Source organism: Ursus maritimus, unplaced genomic scaffold (genome assembly GCF_017311325.1).
Source record: "Ursus maritimus isolate PB19 unplaced genomic scaffold, ASM1731132v1 scaffold_26, whole genome shotgun sequence".
Taxonomy (NCBI): Eukaryota; Metazoa; Chordata; class Mammalia; order Carnivora; family Ursidae; genus Ursus; species Ursus maritimus.
In genome coordinates, this window is record NW_024425119.1 from 39,699,638 (window position 1) to 39,724,860 (window position 25,223).

General features: G+C 50.8%; 1 protein-coding gene across 1 annotated transcript; it reads left to right on the forward strand.

Annotated features, from left to right (window-relative positions):
* Positions 1-2,234: 2,234 nt before the first annotated feature.
* LOC103675457 (tubulin alpha-1C chain) lies at positions 2,235-8,834 on the forward strand. Its single transcript, XM_008704543.2, has 4 exons — positions 2,235-2,352; positions 4,987-5,209; positions 5,352-5,500; positions 7,749-8,834. The coding sequence occupies exons 1-4, from the start codon at positions 2,350-2,352 to the stop codon at positions 8,721-8,723; spliced, it is 1,350 nt and encodes a 449-aa protein (XP_008702765.2). The 5' UTR covers positions 2,235-2,349; the 3' UTR covers positions 8,724-8,834.
* Positions 8,835-25,223: the final 16,389 nt, after the last annotated feature.

The window sequence follows — 25,223 nt, forward strand, 5'->3', positions numbered from 1 at the left end:
TGAACCTTTGGCCCTATCTATAGAATGTAGGCAACTCTAACCACTTTTCACTAATTCCTCTGCTACCACTCTGGTCAGAGTCTTCTCCTGATCATCTCCTAAAAGGATTAAGGCAATGAGTTATAATATTAAGATGCTTTCTTGTTTCTACCTGTGCCCTACTATAATCTATTCTCAACACAACAACCAAAGAACCAAAGTGATGTTTTAAGGAAAGGCTATTAGATCATGTTGCTCCTGTGTTTTCAACCCTACATTAGCTCCCCATGTCAGAGTAAAAGCCACCGGACGTGCAGTGGCTTGCAAGAAGCCGTAAGGTCTGGATCTTGTTTCCTCTCCAGGCTCATCCTCTACTATTCATCTTTTCCAGCCAAGCTGGCCTCCCTGCTCTTCCCTCCAGGAACACTAAGGGCTCACTCTTGCTTGGGGGGGTGGGGGTAGGGGGTCCTGTGTCCAGCTGCTCACTCTTAGCCACCTGGCTAACCCCTCACGACCTTCAAGTCTTTGTTCAAATCTCAGGTATCATTAAGGCTAACCCCCCAGTCATCTTGTTTATATTGCAACCCCTCTCCCACTCCACCCTCTCAGCACTCTCATTCCACTTTGCTCAGTATTTTCCTATAGCCGTCCTATGCATTCTTCACCTTGTAATGAATTTTATGATTTACTTATTTACTGTGTTCATTGTTTCTCTTTCTTCCTATTCCTCCTAGGACATACGCTCTATGAGGCAGAGATCTGTCAATTTTGTTCACATGCATATTCCCAAGAACTCAGAAACCGTGCTGAATTTATTTGTGGAGTGAATAAAAAAGTTGAAATGCTTTATTAATTAAGACTAAAATATTTAGCAACAGACCACGATGCTAGTTATTCCAACTTTCAAAATACCTTGCCACACAATAGGTGCTCAATAAACATTTGATGATGGAATGGTGGTACTGTGAAATGGAGTCTCTGCGCACATTTCCACAGCATTCGCTTTGTGTGTATGAGTTGGGGTGTATCTTGAGTTCTGCTTATTTTGTACCCAAAACCCATTTTTCCTTTCATTTTGACTTTTTCTACTTCAGAAAAAAGCCCTATAACTTCTATTCTGTATAGCAGTCACTTTTGTTCTCTTAATATTTCCATACACTCTATCACCCCGAGAGGGTGAAGAGCTAAGATAACACGATGAAGTTGCAAAGAAAGAAAAACAACTGAAATAAAGGCTGCTTCTGAGAAATAAACCTTTGCAGAGACGGTCAGTGCGGTATATTGACCATGAGGCTGTACAAGGTAATGAGGACTTATGGGCAACTCCATTACTCCAGCTGTGTGACCTTAAACTAGTTTAATTCCTCATAGTCCTCGTTTCCTCATCTGTAAAATGGGGATAACTCACAGGGTTTGTCGTAAGGATGAAATGTGATTGATAGAGTGTGAAATTCCAACTACTCGGAATAGTAAGCAATCAAAAATCGAAGCTATTATAACGAACCGATAAAACTGCGTTTGCACCAACTGGAAGGAGACTGTTGTTAGGGACAAAAGGTTCATCTAAAGGAAGGTAGGAAAACGAGAAAAGAGAATACGGGCTTCAAGCCAGCTGGTGGTAATTAAGAGCTGGAACAGGGAGCAAGGCCTTCTCTCTCCGGAATCCCTCAGCCGCGAGAGAAGCCGGCGCCAGGGCTCTGCAAGAGGGAACGGGCGGCCTCGCAGACCGGCGGGCGGCTGGCAGGCCCGGCCTCACCGGGAGGTGTGCGGCGGGGACTGGCTGTCGGTCTCGCGGTCCGCGGCTCGAAGGTCTGGAGACCCCGGGGCGGGGCGGGGCGGGGCGCTCTGCGGGAGGGGCTGCGCTCCCTGCACCGGCCCGTTTCCCGCTGCGCCTTTGCCCACCTGACGCCCCCCCAACACCCGTCACCTCCCCCGGAACCCACTGAGAACCCGGCAGATGCTTCGCTTTCCTTTTCCTTTCAATCGCCGTCTCCACTCTCGCCGCCCCAGCCGCCCTTCCCTGGCCCCAGGATGTCTCCTCCCTTCCTGGATCTGGATCCTTCCGAAGAGTTTGGTTTGAACTTTTGAACCCACCAATCAGCGCCGCGCGGCCCTCCTCTCTCCGCGGGCCGGTGCAACCTGGCGTCGGGCCAGGGGCCGCAGGCTGGGAGGCGGGGCCGCAGCGGCCGGGGCGGGGTCAGGGGCCCGCCCCCCTGGCCACGTGGCCGGGGAGGGGTATATAGGGTCCCTCGGGGGCGGGCTTGCCTCTTACCACTTCTCCCCCGGACTCCTTGGTAGTCTGTTAGCGGGAGAACCTTGTCGCCGTCCCCTCGCCTCCTTCAGCCCCTCGGAACCCTATAAGTTTCAGTCATGGTGAGTGGGGGTCCCCGGGACGTGGCGTGGGGGCTGAGAACAGTCTGAAGGGGCGGTGGAACCCGGGTGCACGTGGGGCCGCGTTCCGGACGCCTCCCAGGAAACTGGCTTCTGATGGCCAGGCTGGGAAAGCCGAGTTCACCGGCAAACTTTTCAGGCTCGTAAACGCGGCCAGGACACTGCCTTTGGGGGAAGTGGAAAGCCCTCCAGATCCTAGTGAGAGGGCATCGCCCCAGGGCCCACCACAGCCGAAGGCAGACGAGGGAGCCTTCACGTTGGCCCCCAAGGACCTTGTGAAAACTAAAAATCCCTCCCCTCCATTTCCCTAAATGACCTCACCTTCCCAGTGCCTTACGCAGTCCGGTCCCGAAGGTGCATCCACTCCCTGGCGCCCCCTCTCCGGCGCCCGGTGACTCCCTGCTGAGTCACCTGTGGCTGGTCCCTGGGGAAAGCTTCCAATTGCATCAATCCACCTGAAGGATGTAGGCAGCCTGCTCCTTTTAAGGGAATTATTAACCGTCACCTTGTCTAATTTTGCAATTCTCATGTTAATGTAGTGGGATGTTTATAGCTGAAGCTTTGTACTTAGGCCAGGTTTTTAAAAACGATAGTCCCTAAAAAGATGTTTTCTTATAAAACCGCTGAGTAAACAAGTACCAACAGTGTGTTCTTACAGAAGGTCTGTTAGAGGTCTACCCAAAGTAAATCATGTTTTTAAGCTAGTATTTGTGTATCAAAGGTTTCAAAATAGTATCTTTAAAGAAAAGGGGATACAGTGAACAGACCAGTCACCCTCTTCAGAGACCACCACAGTTGTCAAAACTAAGTCTTGCTGTAACAGATTGAGTTCTTTTCAGCAAGGGAGGTGGAAAGATACTGGTAAGACTGTGGTTCAGAAAATAAGGGGGCTTTTTAAAGAAGGGCAGGAGAGCAACAGCAGCAGACGGATTTAGGCAAACACTGGCTAGATTAATAGTTTTTTACTAGAGGCAGTGGCTGCTTATCTAGTGAAAGCTAGACTAAGTGAGTCCATCGCCTGTGTCTCACTTCATCTCTCAAGTGGCCAGGGGAGAGTGGAGGGCAAGCAGTGGCCATGGTCTAAACGAGAAAGCAGTTAAGACTGTTGGACAGTGAAAGTTGTTTGGGGCTCAAAAGTTAGTAGAAGAAACGCTTTGTTAGAATGAAAGGCTTTGTTAGAATGAAAGGCTTTCTCAAATACTTGATCTCCTTGGGCCTGGAGCTGTCATGGACCGATTCTCTCTCCGGCTTTCCTGGGCTGTAGAGTTTCCAAAGTCCAGTTAAAGGTAAACATGATGCAATGGTAAATAGTCATAGGTTCATTAGAACAACCAACTCCCCTTTCTCCCACAGCCCTAGAGCTGGGCGAGTAGACACAGGTAATAATGAGCCCAGTGATGTGGTCAGGAGACCATGGGTGTTTTATGAGGAGTGTAGGTGGGAAGGAGGGGACCATAAGTCAAAGGTTGTGGGTGATTGGGGTTTTTATTATCTCAGGTTATGAAACTAAGCCCTTTGAAATCTTAGTGGTGTTGAGTTTTCTCTAACTAGTTTCCTGTTAGCAGCTTTTAAAAACTTGAAACCTTGTTATTTGGGGAAAATGTAAAAGGTAGGTATTTGTCAGTATTTTGAAAGTCCTCTGCTAGTCTGCAGAGTAGCTCATCTGACATACGGTGAAATACAGTAAACCCCCATTTTTTGTTTTCCTTTTAAATCTGGAGGCCTAGCTTCTATGTTCACGGCCTATTTTACTATGCAGGAATGCGTTTGGAAACTTACAAACGATCTTGTTCATCAAGGAAAGGAAAACATTTTCCCAATATCATTAAATACTTGACACCATACACTTTTTCCCACAGTGCCAGAGATAGAAGTGTGCATGTTTCGGTAGGAAACAATTTCTTAAGCTATTAGTCAAGCCTTGTTGACACTTCTCTGGCTTTTATTTCGATGTGTCTCCAACCCTCCCTACTCAAGATGTGTTGATAGTGAAGGAAAAAATGTTCTTCCTTAAGATTAAGTTCTTCCACAGGGTTAAAAAGCTGCCTCTGACCACAGTTTTTAAACTACAGCTAAGTGCTGCTTATCTGGCATTTTCTCCATGAGTCATATGGCTGTAGTTTGCTGGTTTAAACTGGTTTTAAAGGGAGAAGTAGAAGCTCTTGTCTTTCAAAGAATAGGATTAAAGAGGGACAAGAATGAGCTCAACAGTTACACAATCCCAAAATGAATCAGAGCTGCGGAGGGGAATTTTGCATGCCTTGAAGGGATCAGCAGGGGTGTTTCCCAGGAGCTGGGGGAAATGTATTGCTATAGACCAGCTTCTGTCTTTCTGAAATAGTAGAAACCTGACCTTCAATATCTAACACGACTACAAAGCCAGGGTCTGATCTCTGTCTTGCCTAGTAGTTCATTAACATATCTTTGGTTTTGCAAAGCATTTTCTCTGAATTAGTCAGCAAAGGCTCTTGCTTTTGAAATAAACCTTGGGCAGGAGTGACTTCCAGAAAGGTGATTATCTATCCTGAAGGTTAATTAGTCACTTAGGTGTGAATCATTCCTAAATGTCCCATCTGATCTATACTATTCTGGTATTTTCCTTTCTTCTTCCCGCAGCGTGAGTGCATCTCCATCCACGTCGGCCAGGCTGGTGTCCAGATCGGCAATGCCTGCTGGGAGCTCTATTGCCTGGAACACGGCATTCAGCCCGATGGCCAGATGCCAAGTGACAAGACCATCGGGGGAGGAGATGACTCCTTCAACACCTTCTTCAGTGAGACGGGCGCTGGCAAGCATGTGCCCAGGGCCGTGTTTGTAGACCTGGAACCCACAGTCATTGGTGAGTTGGCTTCAGTAATCCCAGTGAGCGCCCCGGGGGTCTGGGACAGGGGGTCTGTCTTGAGGCTCCATGGACACCCTGGGGTCGAGCAGGCTTGTGCAGGCGGTGAGTGATGGGCGGCTGCTTTGTTTTCCTTCTCCAGATGAAGTTCGCACTGGCACCTACCGCCAGCTCTTCCACCCTGAGCAGCTCATCACAGGCAAGGAAGATGCTGCCAACAACTACGCCCGTGGGCACTACACCATTGGCAAGGAGATCATTGACCTCGTCTTGGACCGAATCCGGAAGCTGGTAAACAGTGTTTAATTTTAAGTGGGGTGTGAGTTTCTCTTATAGCTTTAAGAGAGACCAAACTATAAGAATCCTTCTTTGCACCCTGAAATGAGCCATTGAGTGCTCACTAAGTAACCAGATTTTAAACCAGATGGTCCTGGGTTATGCAACAACTGTTCGGGGCAGGGTTAAGTTCTCCATTGCCTATTTCTAAGTCTTACAAAGCAGACTTGGGCAATTGCTCAAGGCAGTTAGGGTGATTTACCTAAAGTCAAGGTGAGGACCAGGGAGCCTTTTAACATTTTTGATATTTAACACCATTAAACATCCTTGTTCATATTAATCAGCTTCCCTATTTCAAGCTTAGATGCCCCTTTTTAGGTCATCTTAGTCACATTGAGTGAGTAGGTGGTGGACTGTGACATGTACTTATTGATCAAAGTCCTAAACACACACACACACACACACACACACACACACACACACACTGGATATATATTATATATTACATATATATTGGATTACATTATGTTTGGTACCTTATATTAATATAGGAAGTTCAGAGCACAAGAAGCCAGTATAACACTGACTAGAAATGGCAGACACTGGAAACTTTCAACAACACTGAAAGTGGAATCAAGGGAGCTCCCTTATTACAGAAGCTAGTGTCACTGAAAATTGGAAAGTATTGAAATCTAATCACGGAAAGCAGTAGGCTTTCTTTTCCACTAGAGCTCAGGGCCATGTGGAGTGGCACTGTGTCAGAAAAATCTTAGGCAACAGTATTCACATCAGTAAAGTTGGTAAGTGTTTTGTTTGGATCATTCTAATTAAGAGTCTGGCAATCAGATGACTCTTTGCTCCTCAGGCATGTGGGCAGCTTGTAAGTAATTAACCAAAAATCAAGAATAAAAGCTTGGGTAGAGTAGCTTGTCAGGAAAGTCACATTCTAAGCCTGGCCACAACTGGTCTAGTTTAAAAAGAATGGCCTTGCATCATTCACAGCTTCAGACTTTTCCAGATGTTTATCGTAGTCTTCCTAGCAAAATTGGGGTGATGGTTCCTGCATTCACAAATCAAGCTTCAGCTACAAGCACTGACTTGGAAATCAGGACCTGCCTTTAGGGACAAATAAACCTAGTAAAACCCATCGAGGGCTCTGGAGTAAAGTTGATTGACTACCAGAACAACTGTATTCGTCCTTGGTGTTACTACTGTGTCCACAGGAGGCTTAGTGATTTAATTGGTACTGTGAGTCTGCCGTGTTCATTGATCCCATTCGGAGTATGGACCCGCAGGAGAAGTAAACTGAGGGATTGGTAGAGGATTCCACAAATCTCAGCACTTTGGAGAAGTGAGGATTGTCAGCAGGAAACTTTGGAAAGTGAAAATCATCCTTTCACAGAATGGCGGTTTGTTAACCAGAATGGCACAGTTAAGCGGTAGAAAGCCCCAGTGACGTTAGGTCTCATGGAACTGTGGCAGCATGTCACCTTTTGCAAATCAGCAGGCTTTCCGATAACTAGTGTTTACTGTGTCAAGCACTATTCCAAGTACTCACTTAGGTTACTGTTCTCCATTAATAAATGAGAAAACTGAGATTGGGAAATAAACGTGGTCGAAGCCACACACAGCAAGAAACTGGTAGAGCCGGATCCGGACCCAGCCTGACTCCTAACACCAGGGCGTTGGAACTTGGCTGTTCTGTCCTCTCCCAGCTCGGAAGGCAGCTGCCAGATCTTTCTAAGACCTCTGTTGTACGGGGCTGGGGGTCCCAGGCCTGCCCTTGGTAGCTCTCCAGCTGGAGAAGTTGCCCTTGCCGGCGGTCACAGCAAGGGCACCAGCGGTTGCCCTCCCAGTGACTCAGACTTGGACCTTGCATCCAGTCCAGACCTCATGATCCCTCTGCGGAAATGAAAACAGTTCATTTTTAAATAGCTGTTTAGCAGATTCCACCCCCCCCAGAAACTGTGAAAAGTTTCTCTGAATTTTAGCACTTAGAAGCTCGTTACAATTGCTCTCTTAGCAAATATTGCTCAGAAGATTAAAAAAAAAATCTCGATCAGGGGCGCCTGGCTGGCTCAGCCAGAAGAGTGTGCGACTCTTGATCTCAGGGTTGTGAGTTTGAGCCCCACATTGAGTGTAGTGGTTACTTAAATAAAAACTTGAAAAATTTTTTTTAAAAAATCTCAGTCAGTGTAATTATGGATTCAAAGAAGTCATTGCAATTTTCACCAAGGCTAAAATTAAAACGTTTCTTTTGCAGGCTGACCAGTGCACAGGTCTTCAGGGCTTCTTGGTGTTCCACAGCTTTGGAGGGGGAACTGGTTCCGGGTTCACCTCCCTGCTGATGGAACGTCTCTCTGTCGATTATGGCAAGAAGTCCAAGCTGGAGTTCTCCATTTACCCAGCCCCCCAGGTTTCCACAGCTGTAGTTGAGCCCTACAACTCCATCCTCACTACCCACACCACCCTGGAGCACTCTGATTGTGCCTTCATGGTAGACAACGAGGCCATCTATGACATCTGTCGTAGAAACCTCGATATTGAACGCCCAACCTACACTAATCTAAATAGGTTGATAGGTCAAATTGTGTCCTCCATCACTGCTTCCCTCAGATTTGATGGAGCCCTGAATGTTGATCTGACAGAATTCCAGACCAACCTGGTGCCCTATCCCCGCATCCACTTCCCTCTGGCCACCTATGCCCCCGTCATCTCTGCTGAGAAAGCCTACCATGAACAGCTTTCTGTAGCAGAGATCACCAACGCATGCTTTGAGCCAGCCAACCAGATGGTGAAATGTGACCCTCGCCATGGTAAATACATGGCTTGCTGCCTGTTGTACCGTGGCGACGTGGTTCCCAAAGATGTCAATGCTGCCATTGCCACCATCAAGACCAAGCGCAGCATCCAGTTCGTGGACTGGTGCCCCACCGGCTTCAAAGTGGGCATTAATTACCAGCCTCCCACTGTGGTACCTGGCGGAGACCTGGCCAAAGTGCAGCGGGCTGTGTGTATGCTGAGCAACACCACAGCCATCGCTGAGGCCTGGGCTCGCCTGGACCACAAGTTTGACCTGATGTATGCCAAGCGTGCCTTTGTTCACTGGTATGTGGGGGAGGGCATGGAGGAAGGAGAGTTTTCTGAGGCCCGTGAGGACATGGCTGCCCTGGAGAAGGATTATGAGGAGGTTGGAGCCGATAGTGCTGAGGGAGAGGATGAGGGTGAAGAGTATTAACCTGTCTGCTCTGATTTTACACTCTGTTGTCTTGGGACTGTCTTATTTCTGTTCTGGAAGCTGTCTGTTGTGGCCCTAACTTGTCAATAAAAGTGATGTTTCTATTTTAAATGTCAGGCTGGCTTCTGTATCACAGTAAATACTAGCCCCACTTAATTTAAGGCCAATTGGGTTTGGAGGGGGCTGGCAGAGGACCGACCCAGTCATTTGATGGGCACCGCAGGTGCTCTCTGCGCCAGGCACGGTGCTCAGTGGTTTGTCTGTTTCACTGAAGACCCGGATTGATGAGCGGTGATACGTTCCTATCGTAAGCGAGGCAACGGCGTCAGATTGGGCCAGTGTTCCTCCAGCTTCAGTGTGGATATGAATCACGTGTCGATAATAAGATGTCGATCCGAATCTATAGGTTTGAAGGGGAGCTTTAGACACTGCATTTTTTAACAAGCTTCCAGCTCCTGCTCTCGGTCTGCTGGGACTACATGTGAAGTAGCAAGGGGTTAGGTGACCTGGTAGACGGCGGAGCCAAGATTCAAGGAACCAGCCAGGCTACTGAAACTATTGCTGTCAGGGTTTAATGACGTATTACAGTCAGGTGGGGTGGGAAGGGCTGGGATTGTGCTGATTTATTCCATACTTAGCCAAACCCTACAATGGCAAGTAAGATTGCACTCGAAGTTACTGCTTGGAGAAAGTGGAGCTGGCTGAGACACAATTGCAGTAGTCACAAGTTGTTACAGTATTGGTACTTGACCCAGTTTGTGTCCTGGGAATATAGCTGCAGCAAGAAAAGAAGGAAAATGGAATGATGTGTGTGTGTAGGAAAGCTTGGAGAGGGAAGATCCCCTAATTTGGACCCTCTTCCAAGTACGTGTGAGAAGCGGGGTGGTTCTTGATGAGGTGAGGGTGGGGGAAGGCGAGGCATGAATGCGCGGCCGGACGTCAGTGGTGGTCATGGGTACTCAGGGACCAGTAGCGTAGCTGGTAAGGTGGAACTGAGCAATGGAAAGGGCTGGGCCTCGGGCAGAAGGGAGGAACCAGTTTTGGTGCTTGGATCCTGCCTGAACGGGAATGCAACACAAGTAGTAGGAGATGGGGACCGGTACAGAGCTGCAGATGTGTTCGCCTTCGCTCCATGACTGACCGTATTTTGTTGGGACAACATGCCCTTCCCTCTTTTCCCACTGGTGTCTTCACCCCTGAGTCTCTGAGGAAAGCATCTAAAAAAACATGCACGTTCCATGTGGGAGCACAGTACTGCCTCGTGCCCAAGGTGCTTCAACTCACTACCGGGGAGGTTCTTACAGCTTCCATCGTTAGAGCCGCCGCGGTCTTCCACAGGGCAAGGTCCAGCCCAGCCCCATCCTTGAGCACGAAGGCAGCTATTGCCACTTACCAGATGGGCCGGATTCCTCCTGCAGCCAGGCCATGGGCGTCTGGGATGAAAATGAACCTCAGAAAGGTCAGGCAGCCCAGCCACCAGAGGGGCACCTGGAGATTTTCCCAATTTAGGAGATCTGCCAGTTGCTGCTGTTTGAGCCCTGGAGGACCCTGGGCACTCACATGCGAGAAGGAGTGGATACATCACCCCGCTTCAGCCGAGCGTGACACCCCGTGGTACCGGAGAGGTCCATTCGCTAAGCCAGCATTTCCCAAGCACAGTGCCCTGAGAATGGTGTTTAGGGGTTGCTAAGTGTAATCTCTCAGTCTTCAAACAAGCTGGTGAAACCTGAAGATAGCCTGGAACCCCTGGGGCCAATCACCCCTGACCAGGAACGACCCCTCCAGTGACCTCAGTAAGCCTTTACAGATAAATTATTTTCTGCATGTGCCAAGATGTGAAAAATGTTGGGAACCTTTAAGCAGCCACAGTGGTGTGGGGGTGAAAGAAGGTGAGAGAAGAATTTGGTTGAGAAAAAATATTCCAGTGGAACAGAGCCCCGGGGAATTGGAAGAGCAAAGTGCCAGTGGTTGGGGAGGGATCTGTCCTTGCAATGATTTTTTTTCCCCTCCTGTGTTGGTGAGAGAGTGAATAGAAGTTAGCCTGCAGCAAGAACAAATATACCCCAAGGTCTAGGGCAACGCTTTGTGGCTGACAATCATCTGATCTGCCCTTGAGCACAAATGGAAAGTCTGGACTCAGAACGGCTGCCATGGCTGATGCTGCTGAGACTTGATGGGGATAAATGGAGAAAGGCTAAGAGTGCAGGCTTCGAGATTGTCTGGGGCCCCAACTTCTGGCTGTGTGGACAGAGGGCTTAGGTTGCCCTCAGCTGACCCGAGCAGAGGAGCAATCTGCTGCTGCCCCTGGAGGCTGCTGGCCACAGAGGGCCCCGGGGGCCCAGGCCTGGTTGCTTTGAGCTGGGGTGAGGAGCGAATGGCCGGGAGGGACATGTGCGGGCTGTCTACTTACTGTTCTGCATTTGGGAAGCAGGCCGCAAAGGCCTCTCCTCCAGTGGGAACCTGTCAGACAGCCCCGTGCTGGTGCAGAGGTGGCCAGGTGGGATCCTCTTGCAGAGAGCCTGTCTTCAGGCCTCTGACGTCTGGAAGGTGTGCGGCCACTCCGAGTGGGGTTGTGGGAGGAACGGGAGGCTCCGTCAGGGTAGGAGTGTTTCATGATCTTCGCAACGCCCCTGGAGATGATGTTGTTACAGCATTTCCACAGCTGAGGAAGTTGAAACTCAGAGAGCTAAAATCCCTAGCATAAGGCTACGGATCGAGTGGTCAAATGGAAATTTGACTCCAGAGCTCCAATTCCAAAGCCCTGGCTCACTCCACTCTGCCAAGTAGTCTCCCAAGAGGGGACAAGGGCCACATCTTGGGTCTTGTGGGGCCTGAGGCCCGCCAGAGGCCAGCCCTTGCAGGGAGCCTTTGCACGGAGCCCTGGGCGGAGCCACGGCCACTCTCGATTGTCAGATCATTTTCTAGGAGCCGCTTTCCCAGGCCCAGTGGCAGCAGGATGATCCAGAATGGCACTGGTTCCCACAGTCCAGGCTGTGGCTTCTCCAGTGAAGGGGCTTTTTTGGTCCAGGCCTCTCTCTGAGCCCAGCGAATCCATGCTCGGCTCGTGGACAGACAGTGTCTTTGCAGCGTAGTGCTACCACCGGCCTGGACTCCTGCCGACAAGACACCAGCCCCCGTGCGGATGGGGCAGCTCCCGCCCAGAGCACCGGGGCCAGGACGGTCAGCTCTTGTCAGCCAAGGCCACAAGGTGAAGCCAGCAGAGACGACCCCGGCGGGGGGCTCCTGGAGCCCAGTGCCTGGGCAGCACAAGGTGAAGGGAATACAGCCCCTGCGTGCTGGGGTGGAGAAAGTTCCCACCTTTTCCCGCATGGAGGAAGTCCTCTTTGCTGAATCTCATTAGCCTGTCACTGTCCCATTCGTTCAAGAGCCTGGGGTCTCTGACTTTGTCAGTCCTGAGCGGGCTCTGGGAAAACGGTTTTTTCCTCCTCCACCGTTCCCTCCGGGTCTGCAGCAGGAGGGAGACACCCAGCAGCAGCGACCCTCTCCAGAGGCTCATCTCTTGAGTCATAATACAGAGAATGCTTTTAAACACCTGTCTCACCACCAGAAGGTTTCTTTTTCATTCTCTTCCACGTGAGGACAGAATGTAAAGCTATCCTAATTACACCGGAGTCTTGTCTATACTCATGCATTAGTCTAATTCGCTGAGGGTGTGTAGGTGGGTGAAATTCAGTGTCATTGCTGTCACCCTTCGCCTCCCTCCCCACACTCTGTTCTTACCAGATACCTCATTTGGCTCACAGGAGATGTCTAGCCTGACAGTAAGCTAATACTAAAATGCCCTTGGCAAAGGTAATCACAGCCAGTTACACATTACAACGATCATTTCCATTTTTCAGTTGCACTCGTTCAGTGTTTTTGGAGAATCTAATTGGTGCGAGTCACTGGGATACCGTAGGGATTCCATGTAGCCTTCTTGTCCCCCCTTCCCCTCCCCACTGTAGAGACAGAGCACAGAGGCGCAACCTTAATTCGAGGCAGCATGGGTCCCACGTCTGAAGACACTGTCGCACGCGGCAGCCACGGTCACGCAGCCCAGCTGGCGGATTTACCTGCCCACGCAGGCTGGCTCTGTTCAGGTGTCGGGCCCCGTGGGCGTCGGGGAAGCGGGGTCTCTCCACCACCAGGGTGAATCTTAGTCCAAGCTGGTGAAGGTGATTCCCGTTCTCTCGCCAGGGATTGGTGAGGGAACCGGCACGCGACGCAGTGACGGAAATGAGAGGTGAGGTAACGTCTGCTGGTTGGGGGGCGGGGGGAAGAGGCTCTTAGAAAAATGTCCTTGCTCTTGAAAAGGAATGCAGGGAAAGGAGCTTCTGTCTTGCAATATTTGCCTCTTATTGCGTGAGGACATGCTGCCCGATGGTGCTGCAGTCAGTCGGCTTACGACCGTGAGGGGACAAACAAGAGGACAAAAGCTGTCGCTCTGGGTGTGACAGAGCAGAAAGAGGAAAAGAACCTGGGTGTTTGGTGGGCTGTGGAGCCCCTGAATTAACCTTGAAACTTATCTGCCTCTTGTTTTCTCATTATGGGAGATTGAAAATCCCCTTGGGTTTGTTTTTTTGTTTTTTTCATTTTTTTAAATTTAAATTCAATTAACTATCATAGAGTGTATTATTGGTTTCTGAGGTAGAGGTCGTGATTCATCAGCCTTATATAACACCCAGTGCTCATTACATCACGTGCCCTCCTTAATGCCCATCACCCAGTTACCCCATCCTCTCACCCCCTCCCCTCCAGCACCCCTCAGTTTGTTTCCTATGATTCAGGTTTGTCTCCGTCTCTGGTTTCATATTGTTTTATTTTTTCTTCTTTTCCCCTATGATCCTCTGTTTTGTTTCTTAAATTCTACATACGAGTGAGATCATATGATAATTGTCTTTCTCTGATTGACTTATTTCGCTTAACATAATACCCTCCAGTTCCATCCACATCATTGCAAATGGCAAGATTTCATTTTTCTGATGGCTGAGTAATATTCCATTGTGTATATTTACCACATCTTTATCCATTCATCTGTCGGTGGACATCTGGGCTCTTTCCATAGTTTGGCTATTGTGGACATTGCTGCTATAAACATTGGGGGGCAGGTGCCCCATCAGATAACTACATTTGTATCTTTGGGGTAAATACCCAGTAGTGCAATTGCTGGGTCATAGGGTAGCTCTAGTTTCAACTTTTTGAGGAACCTCCACACAGTTTTCCAGAGTGACTGTACCAGCTTGTATTCCCACCAACAGTGTAAGAGGGGTCCCCTTTCTCCGCATCCTCACCAACATCCGTCGTTTCCTGACTTGTTAATTGTAGCCATTCTGACTGGTGTGAGGTGGTATCTCATTGTGGTTTTGATTTGTATTTCCCTGATGCCGAGTGATGTGGAGCATTTTTTCGTGTGTCTGTTGGCCGTTTGTATGTCTTCTTTGGAGAAATGTCTGTTCATGTCTTCTGCCCGTTTCTTGATTGGATTATTTGTTCTTTGGGGGTTGAGTTTGATAAGTTCTTTACAGATTTTGGATACTAGCTCTTTATCTGATAAGACATTTGCAAATATCCTCTCCCACTGGTTGTCTTTTGGTTTTATCAACTATTTCCTTTGCTGCGCAAAAACTTTTTATCTGGGGGCGCCTGGGTGGCGCAGTCGTTAAGCGTCTGCCTTCGGCTCAGGGCGTGATCCCAGCGTTCTGGGATCGAGCCCCAACTTAGGCTCCTCTGCTAGGAGCCTGCTTCTTCCTCTCCCACTCCCCCTGCTTGTGTTCCCTCTCTAGCTGGCTGTCTCTGTCAAATAAATAAATAAATAAAATCTTAAAAAAAAAAACCAAACTTTTTATCTGGATGAAGTCCCAATAGCTCATTTTTGCCTTTGTTTCTCTTGCCTTTGGAGACGTGTCTAGCAAGAAGTTGCTGCGGCCGAGGTCACAGAGGTTGCGGCCTTTGTTCTTCTCTAGGATTTTGATGGATTCCTGTCTCACATTTAGGTCTTGAAAATCCCCTTATTGTTTAGGACATTCTGAGTTGGGTTTTGTATTGCTTCCTGCCAAAAGCATACTATCTCATATAACAGGGCGCCGGGCTGGCTCGGTCGGTGGGCATGCAACTCTTGATCTTGGGGTTGTAAGTTTGAGCCCCATGTTGGGTATGGAGCCTACTTAAAATAAAATTTTTTTAAAAACCTTATACAATAGTTCATAGAAACTTTTGGTAAAATGATTAATAATAAAAATATTAAGGTCCTTTTAAATGTGTATGTCCTCTTTTCCACTGCAAACATAGCCCTGGGAGAACAAAGATTCTCTGTCCGTCTTCCTTTTGTCAGCTTTTGGCCTTCCTCCGCCTGCAGTTCCTGGTCAACCGAGCTGACTGCTTCTTCCTTTCAGTCTTCTCAGGAGTCTTGGCTGAACTTAGGTCATAAATTGAAAGCACACAGAGAACATCTACCTGTTTGAAAAAGGTACCTTCTCCCCTCTTACAGGCAAATGTGAACGGAGCCGTTGTCTGATTTGCTGGTGGTGTTGAAGGGCTAGGAGGGCCCCTCCGGGAGAATCCCCTCCGGAAGCCCCCCCGGAAGCCTAGCCAGGGGATTCTGACCCCAGGGCAGTCCCAAATCTCCCAGAGCCTAAGCAGCTTTGAGCATGACTCTTTTTTTTTTTTTTTTTTAAGATTTTATTTGAGAGAGAGAGAGAGAGAGCACGTGTGCGCCCAAGCAGTGGGGAGGGGAACAGGGACAACCAGACTCCCTGTGAGTGCGGCTCAATCCCAGAACCCTGGGATCATGACCTGAGCCCAAGGCGGACACTTAACCGACTGAGCCACCCAGGTGTCGGAGCTTGACTTTTGAGACAAGAACCAAACCGGATTCTGCAGGCTCCGGGGTATGACTAGGGATCTCGCCACTGCTCAGTTCCCTGCGTGGCGGCCCTTGGATCCTTGAGAGGAAAAAGCCTGCGAGGTTGTCTCTCCTTCTCTGACCTACTTGGTTTCCGGACTCTTTCTCCCTTCTCTCCTCTCTACCCCACTCCTCACCTTCTCATCTCTCCACTTCTATTTCTCCCTTCCCTCGGTCTCCCACTTATCTCCCCCTTTCCCCATCTCCATGTTCTCCACCTCCCGTCCTTCCAGCCAGACAGGAGGACAGCAGTGCGCTGCAGAGAGTGTTCCCTTAAGGGGTACAAGTGTTTCTTCCTCTTCCTCTGCCTTGTCCCCTCCCTCCTCCTCCTCTGCCTCCTCCTCCCCTTCTTCTTCTCCTTCTTCTTCTTCCTCCTCCCCCTCTTCTTCTTCTCCTCCTTCTTCCTCTTCCTCTTCTTCCTCTTCTTTTTTGTGTGCAAGTAACATTTTATTTCTTCCCCTGGTTGCTAGTAACGTTGCTGTACATTTTTTGTGAAAATTCACCTTGCCACGCTGGGAGAACTTCTAACAGACACTGACAATGGCCCTATCCGGCTGGGAGAGGATGCGCCCGTTCCCGGAGCTCAGGACCGGCTGGGCCCGGCTGTCAGGTGAGTGTCTGCTTGGCCCGCAGGCAGACGGCAGGCAGGGCAGTGTGTAGGGTAGCAGACTCTTTGAACTTGACCGTTCAGTTGTCGCCAGGCCTCTCCCCACAGGAAGTAGGGTGAGATGGATGGCAGAGTGTCATGATTATGGAAAGGAGGCTCCAGGCAGCTGGCCTGGTGTGCAGGAACCCCTGTCCTGGCTCCTTTCAGGGGCATGCATGTGCTCCAGCCTGTGCCTGGTCAGAGAGGGGGCAACCAGGGCTCCTCTAGCAGAGGCCATGAGCCAGGGTCCCACCTCTTCACAGCCCATGGAATTGTTAAGTACTGCCTCCCACCACAGCATCTTCTTTAGCAAAGTAAGGGGAGGAGTGCCTGGGGTCCCAGAGTTTCCTGCTCTAACCTTCTGCGGGACCAGCTAAAGCTCATAGACATTGTATGGAGGGAGGGAGTCTGCCAGGTGGGCCAAGTCCACACCTCCTCTCGGGCAGTCGGAATCAACAGAGAGTTGGGGTGTAGGGAGGACATCACTGCCCTCCTTGGACTCCCTGACTGTGGTCTCCTCCGAAAGTGGATCCTTCAGCTGCAGATGGGACCACACGTGTGTTCCAGCTCCGGCACCAGCCCAAGACAGGTTGCCCCTGCTTTCCCCGTCCCTTCCCCTCTCTGTGTAGGGACTGCTGCTCCTTCTCAGCCAGAGGATCTCGGCACATCACCCTGTGAAGAAAGAGCTTCAGGCTCCTGGGGAGCAGTGCTCTGGGACCCACCGTGATCATTAAGGAATGTTTCTTTTATTCCCTGAGTCCCCTACTCAACAACCTGTATGCTTGGGAAAAATGTCAGAGATCATTTAAACCAACCCCTTTCTTTAGCCATGTGGACAGCACGGCCCAGTGACTGGCCCAGGCCTGGGACCAGGTTTCTTGATTTGTGGTTAGGTGCTCTTTCCTTGCAACGTGAGCCATCTTGCGCGTAAACCCCTCTGCCTAGCTTTCCCACCCTCCGTAAACCAGTCCCACCTGCTCAGGATGCCCACAGCCTTCCCACAAACCTCTTCGGCCCTAGCCTTACTAAGGAGCTATTGTTCTCCATCATGTTCCCTACCGTTTAGCCATCCAAATCCTGGCCCATCCCTCAAGGCCTTAGCATTGACTTAGCACCAAATGTTCTCACTGATCTGCTGTTGGACCAGAGCATCAGGCTTGTTCAAGACTACAGGGCTCATTATCTGCTGGCCCAGGAAGAATGCCTGCCATGACCTCCTTCATCCTTTCCCATGGGGTGGCCCTGCCTCCTCCCCAGGCAGGGACCTACTGACCACTGAATGACCTACCAATTGTAAACTGACTGAAAAGCATCGAGCCCATGGGGGAGCTGCTAGGAAATGGGGTATGTTCAGGAGACCCCATGCACCCATGTTTGATTGGCAAGGCCAACTCCATGTGGAGGCCATAGGCTGAGAGGACGGAAGTTTCTGCTCCAGGATCTCTGTGGAGACAACATTCTCTGCCTGGGAATGGGGAGAAGCTCTCATCAGGCTCAGTCTCTTCCAAGAGACCTGCAGGATCAAGTGGAGGCCACGGCGAGAGGCCCAGTTTCTATTCTGACAAGCGGTATGACTTAACTGCAAGTGACCCTTCTTGGTCTCACTCACCCAGTAGCTGGAGCCCCTGCCTCCACCACAACAGCACCAAAGACAGTGGGACTGACCTGCTAGAAAGAAGGTCTGGGTCGTCACGACACTTCACTCTTCAGGGTGCTCCTGTGGGCACCTGCCAAGAACAAGAACATTCCCTTACACAACCCTATTCCCATCTTCACACCTAAAAACAGAATAATCATTCCATAGCCTATAACACACAAATTATTACGGTAGCGCTTTTCCCCCCTTCAAATCCGGGATCCAGTCTAGGTGTATACATTGCATTTAGTTGTTGCATATCTTGGTCTCCTTTTTTGTCTAGAACAATCTCCCACTGTGGTGGGTTGTGGCGGCCCATTAAAAAGATATGTCAACATCCAGGAACCTGTGGACGTTACTTTATTTGAAAGAAGGGTCTTGGCAAAATGTAGTTCAGGATCTTGAGATCATCCTGGATTAACAGGGTCCTCAATCCAATGACAAGTGTCTTTATAAGACAGAAAAGAGAAGACATAGACACAGAGGAGAAGGCCGTGCGAAGACAGAGGCAGAGATTAGAGATGCAGCCACAAGCCAGTGAACCCCGGGAGCCACCAGAAGCTGGAAGAGACGAGGAAGGATTCTCCCCTGGAGCCTTTGGAGGTAGAGGCCTGCCAACGTCCTGATTTTGGACTTCCAGCCTCCAAAACTGTGCGAATGAACTTCTGTTGTTTTAAGCCACCAAGTTTGTGGTAATTTCTTATGACATCCCTATGAAATTAAAATGCCCGTCTTTTAAAAAAAAAAAAATGACACTGACTTTTTTGGGATGTCTGGGTGGCTTCGTTGGTTAAGCGTCTGCCTTCGGCTCAGGTCATGACCCCAGGGTCCTGGGATGGAGTCTGGCATCAGGCGCCTTGCTCAGCGGGAAGCCTGCTTCTCCCTCTGCCCCTCCCCCGGCTTGTGCTCTCTCCCTCTCAAATAAATAAAACCTCTAAAGAAAAATGACACTGACTTTTTAAAGAGTCTAGGAATTGTTTTACTATAGAACGTCCCGATTCTGAAATTGTCTTCAGATTGACCTTTTAAAGTCATAAATCAGATCAAGTCATTCCCCTGCTTAAAACCCTCCAATGGCTTTTCATTGCATTAAAATAAAATAAGCTATAAACTCTTTACTCTGATTTACAAAGCCCTCCGTGCCCTGACTCCTTCCCACGCCTCTAACCTCCCCTTTCCCTCTCTCCTCCTCACCCACCTTGCTCCAACCTCACCGACCTTTCTCTAACTCCACAAGCATGCGGAGCTCATCCCAGCCTTACTCCTATGCTCTGGCTCTCCCCTCTGCCCAGGTGACAACCAAATAGAATTCTTGATCTTTGATCCCAGATTGGGGGAAATAGCTAGGAAGGATGTTATTGGGACAATTGGGGGAATTCTAATAGGACTGTATATTAGATAATATTGTTCTAGCAATGTTAAATTTCTTGAGTGGGTTAATAGTACTGTAGGAAAATGTCTTTGTTTTTAGGAGACATGCTGAAGTGTTTGGTGGTGAAATATCATGATGCCTGAAACTTACTTTCAAAGGAATTGTGGCAAAATATTAACAACTGGTAAGGCCAGGAGAGGGTATAGTGGTGTTTACAGCAGGCTTCTTTCACCTTTCTCTGAGTTTGAAACTCTTCAAAATAAAATGGGGGGAAAGATGGACAATTTAAAGAAAAAAACTTAATCCTGGAATACTCAAATTTTTGTGTGCACTAAAAATCATCTAGGAAGTTTGTTAAAATGCAGATTCTAGAAGATTCAGAAGAGCTGGGCGGGGCTCTGGAATCTACTTTTTAACAGTTCCTCGGGTGACTCTGTCAAGTCATCAGGCCACACCGTGAGAAGGAAATTCACTTAGCATTCCATGTCCATAAGCTGCTCTCCTGTTCTCCAGCTGAGGAGGAGCTGGTTGGAAAGGTCAGGAAGGCAGGCAGAGATGTGATTTTATGGGGCAGGACTGGAGATCGGGAACATAGTAGAAGATGAGGAGGCTGGGGGTGATGTTTGAAGGCAAAGAACAGAGTTTGCCCTGCTTCCCTGGCTTTTTGATTGGGGGTGGGAGCTGCTGGGGCGGAATAGAGGAGGCTTCTAGAGATCAGGTGCAGAATGGAATCAGGGCTCTGAACTCCTAATGCCAGTGTTGCTGTTCTATTTTACACACCCTTACGAATTTTTCTCAGCTGTAGAAAGAAGGTCAAATAATGGTGAATCCCCCAAATTTCAATGTTCCGTGAACCTTGAGTCTTAGATGTATTCAGACGGCAGAATGTCATTCTAACTTCTGACCAGAAGGTGGCAGCAACATATCTCTCTTTATTTTCCGGACCACCTGTCATGGGAAAGATTTTTTTTTTTTTTTTTTCAGGTGCCTCAGCGTTCCCTTCAGTTTAATCAACATTTATTTGACCTAGATCCTATGCTATACTCCCCAGACACTACGGTGACTAAGACCTGATCCCTGCCCTTAAAGATCATATTGTCAGGAATGGGGGAGTCAGACATATAAACAGATTAGTGCTAGTTTACTAGCTGTGTGGCCTTGGGCAAGTTGCTTAACCTCTCTGGGCCTCAGTTTTTTCAACTGTAGAACGGGGATCATAATAGTACCCATGTTGTAGGGTGACTAGGAGAATTAAAAGTGATAACATGTGTAAAATGTATGCCACATAGGAAATGTTAGCTATTACTATATGATAGAGTGAGAAAAGTGATGGGATGGGAAAGATACCCAGAGTGCCCCCTAACTGGGAGGAGTGGAGCCTCCAGATGGAGATAACGGGGAAGGGATTCCACTCTGGTGCAGCCGCTCAGTCCGTGGGGACCCTGCGGCTGGACCAGCCTGGGAGAGAACCCCCTCTGAGAAGCGTGTAGCTGGAATCCTCCCGGCTGAGGCTCATCTTGGCGCCTACGTGGCCAGAGCCCAGAACATCAGCAGCGCCTGACCCACCAGGATGTGCCTTCCTGCCGAGGGAGCCACTATTAGCTTGCTGTGCGACCTCACACAGGCAACTTTGTCCCTCTGAGCCTCGAGTTCTACCTAAGTGATGGGGAAAGGAGCCCACAGAACCACGCGACGGTGCCGAGTTCCACATCTGCACGCTGCGGAGCCTGCTGCATAGTCAGCCAGTTCAGGGGCAACAGGACTTGGAGCTGGGGGTGGAAGGGGTGCACTAGGAAGGCAAAGAGATCTTGAGGATGACGTTGGACTTTCCCCAGGATGTGGACTGGTGGTCGAGCCAGTCCTAGACCTCCGAAGGGCAGGGGGACCCCAGCTGACACTTAGTTACAAGTAATTAGGGCTATGGCATGTCTCCTCTGTGGCTCAGTTTCCTCCCCGTCATCACATGGCAGGGGAAGAAGGCCATCAACAGTGCTGAGCACCTGCTATGAGCCTCATGACAGGCTAATTACTGCATGGACAAGTAGTACACGAAGTACTTAGCTCTCACTTAGATGTCGCAACAGGGATGAGGGAGGTGTCATTATCCCTATTTTACAGATGAAGAAACTGAAGCTCAGAGAGGACAAGTGAGTTGCCCAGGGTCACACAGCTCAGAAGTGCCCAGGCTGGTGGCCTGATCTCTTCTTGCATGACCTTTTCCTTCATTCGACCTTAGCCTCCATTGCCCACTCCCTTAAAAACACCCTGGAAATCTTGCCATTCATAAATATCCCGGCTCCAGAATCACAAATCCATGCATCTTGCTCTCCGAAAACAACTTCCTGCCCTCTCGGTGCCTCTTTCAATTTCTCTGTACTAGGACTGTTCTTTGGCCTTGCCTGGGAGGCCAGCTATGGACCTCTTTACTCTCCCAATCTCCCACCCTCTCTTGCCCGCACGCCCCTTCCTCATCCAGCTTTGAGTCCACGGCCTGGCATTCGGTAGCAGACTTGCCAGTGACCTAAGCTTCATTGCTCGCCTTCCTTGCAAACCTCTGAATGCATCTAACTGTCATTTCGCTCCAAGCCTTCACCAGAGCAGTGTGTGTGTGTGTGTGTGTGTGTGTGTGTGTAGTAATAATACTGGCTAACACTTAACAGCACATACTATGTGCCAAGCACTAAGTGCCTCACATATTAGAACTCAGCTAATCCTCCAACGCTATGAGATAGGTACATCCTTACTGCTCCATTTATGGATAAAGAAAACGGAGTGAACGGAGGCGAAATCACTCACCCAGACCCAAAAGCACACAGCTAATTAAATTGAGGAGCCACGATCAAATGCAGGCGGTCTGTCCAGAGTCCGTGTCTTCATCGTACCTTGAGGAAAGATCAGCCAGGCAGTACCTGGCTCCTTCCACCCTGGGTCCAGAACCGCTCTCAGCCACTAGCGGGGACGATCCAGAAGAAGTCCAGATCCTCACTGCGTTCGGCAGCTGACAACATCATCGGGGAGAGTAATAATGATAATGGTAAAACTGACTTACATTTCAGCCATTATCATACGTGTCTTAAGTATTTAATCCTCCCACCAGCAGTATGAGGTAGAAGTTTTGATTATCCACATTTTCCTGGGGGACATGGAAGGACATTGTAACAAGCCTATATTCCTACAACCCAGAATGTTGGAGTCAGATGGGAAGCTTGGCAGCTGGATACCAGAGCCCTGGCTCTTAACTGTGACCCTTTTCTACCTTTCTTCTGGCCTCTAGGTCTCCCAGGCCCAGCTCTTTCTGAGTAAGGGGGAGGAGTCTTCTCTGACTTGCTAGCAGGCCTGGTTCCCCCACCCAGGCCCTGGCCTCACTCCCTCCGCAGCTCCCAGAGCCCTGCTAAGGAGGCCCTGGTCCCCTCTCCTCTGAGGCACCTGGGTGGTGAGCTGGGAGCTTAAGCAGCGAAGGGCTGGGAACTCCACCTGGAACTGCCTGGGCCCAGCCCAAGGGGTCTCTACTCGACTTCCAAAGGCCCAGATCTATCAGCAGCTCCCTATAAAGACAGAGCCTGGGAAGGACCAGCTCAGACTCCCAGTTTGCTCCCTATGGACAGCAGACAGAGACGGGGCAGGGCCTAGGCTGGGGTCGATGGGGCTCCAGGCCAATGGCAGCTGGGGCTCAGAGCCTAGGGCTGTGGCAGAAAGCACCAAAGCTTCCCCGGCATCCCCCCCCGACACACACATACACACACAGCTGCCAAGCCCCTACCCTCAGCCCAGGCTGGACCCCACCCCTCCCCACTCCTAGAAGTCAGGGGGACAGGCCCAGGTTTACCCACCCTGTCTCCTCTCTCCCATCCTCCCTCTTCCCATTCCCCTGGCAACCAAACCAGACCCATCAAGGAGAAGGACCTGGCAGCTGTGCAGGGAGAGACTAATGGCCCGGAAGGAAGGAGGGGCCTGGAGGGGAGACGAAGGAAGGCGGTAGGGATGTGAGCAGGCGGGCGGGCGTTGGCCCATCTCAGAGGACACACAAAGGAGGGGAGGTTCCTCTGCCCTGCAATGCTGAGGAGCTGGCTGGCCAAGGAGCCACCCTCCTCACCCCCTCACCCAGAGATCCAGCCAGGAGTCCCAAACCTGCTTCCCCAGATGCCCAGCTCTGGTCCTCAGGGCCTGAGGTGGACCTGTCCGTGCTGGAAAGCCCTGGAGTCCCCGGCGGCAGCAGCCCCATGGCTCGTGGCAAACCCAACGGGCCTCAGCACCGGCTCCTGCAGACCACCCGAGCTGCCTCTGCCCGCTCCGGGGCAGCCCGTGCCTGAGTTCTGGAAGCCGCAGCCATGCAAAGGCCAGACGTCAGCCTCCCGATAGCTAGGGGGGCGGGGGGCAGGAAGGGCTGCGTGGTTGTGCGTGTGTGGTGTGTGCACGTAGGTGATGTGGTGCAATTACGCATACACATCTGTTCGTGTGCACAGGCTCGTGGGTCTGCTTTGGGGCCTTCTCTCTCCTCCCTCAGTCCCGGGACCAGGAGCGATGGGCACTTTCTCCTTCCCCATCTCTTCCCCCTCAGCCCCACCCATCCCTGGGTACCTGCAACTCCTCAATACTGGTGACGGGTTCCTGCCAGTCCGCTCCTCTCAGCCTTGGCAGCAGCTGCCGCCCCCCAGCCCCCTCCCCTTCCTACCTCGGGACTCGCTTGGGTTCCCGTAAGGCCCATGACTGAGCAGCAGTTGGTTGGGGGAAGGGAGACTCCAGGAAAGCCAGACAGCGTTCAACTGGCTCATTCTGCTCAGCCTCTGGCAGGGCACGACCCTCCCGAGTGGGACCCAGAGCTGGGCCCGGGCACCCTCAGCCCCCTCCGCTGGGCCCATCTGTGGGGGCCTGCTGTAGGTCCAGGTTTGGGAGCTGTGTCTTTAAGGCTGAGACATCAGCAGGCAACCCCCTGGCCAAGTGTCCAGAGGAGGGGGAGGGGAAATGGCCAGTCCATTAGCGGCAGGGCTGGCGCCAGGCAGCAGACCTCCACGGGGCCCTGGGGATTACGGAGGGATCAGCCCCTCCCCACCCCCCTTAGCTCCCTCTGCCCTCCTGTCCCCCGTTTTTCCCTGGGTGTGGTAACAGAGGGGTAGCTGACAGCAGGTAAACGCGGGGCCTAGCCTTCAAGGGACAAGTGGGGGCACAGGCCCTGGGGCCTAAGCCAGGCCAACTCTCCATCTACCAAGGCCATGTCCTCCCCACTCAGGTGCCAGAAGCCTGCCCTTTAACCTCCAGTCCTCCTGTACCCCCAGTTTTGTTTTGTTTTGTTTTGTTTTGTTTTGTTTTGTTTTACTGAGGTGTAACTGACCCAACATTCTATTAATTTCATGTGGACAATGTAATGATTCTACATTTGTACATCTCCGATTTTAACAGCTCTTTCAGGCAGGAACCCCAGGTCCAGTCAGGCCCTCGCACCCTAGGCTCCAGCTCTGGATGCTTGCTGGAAGGTGCTGACCCCCAACCCAGGCCTGCCGGTGGTCGCCAGGCCTGCTCCCTTCCCCGCCAGCAACAGGGGGAATCAAGTAGGCAGGGCGCCAACAACCGTGGAGGGAGGGTGCGGCTCTCCTGCTGCTCCGCAGGGGTGGGGCGTCCCCCTCCCCACAGACCCGCCGTCAGGCCAGTGGGAGGAGCTGCCCGTGCCCCCCCTGAGCCCGCAGGGCTATAAAGCCGCCTCGCAGCGGTCTGCAGCTCCTTCCCAGCTCCCGGACCAGCTCTGCCAGCGGTGAGTGCCCATCCTCGGCCACCATGAGCCACCCGTCGGGCCTCCGGGCCAGCGTCACTTCCACCTCCTACCGCCGCACCTTCGGGCCACCGCCCTCACTGTCCCCCGGGGCCTACTCCTACGCATCCAGCTCCCGCTTCTCGAGCAGTCGCCTGCTGGGCTCGGCGTCCACCGGCTCCTCCGTGCGCCTGGGCAGCTT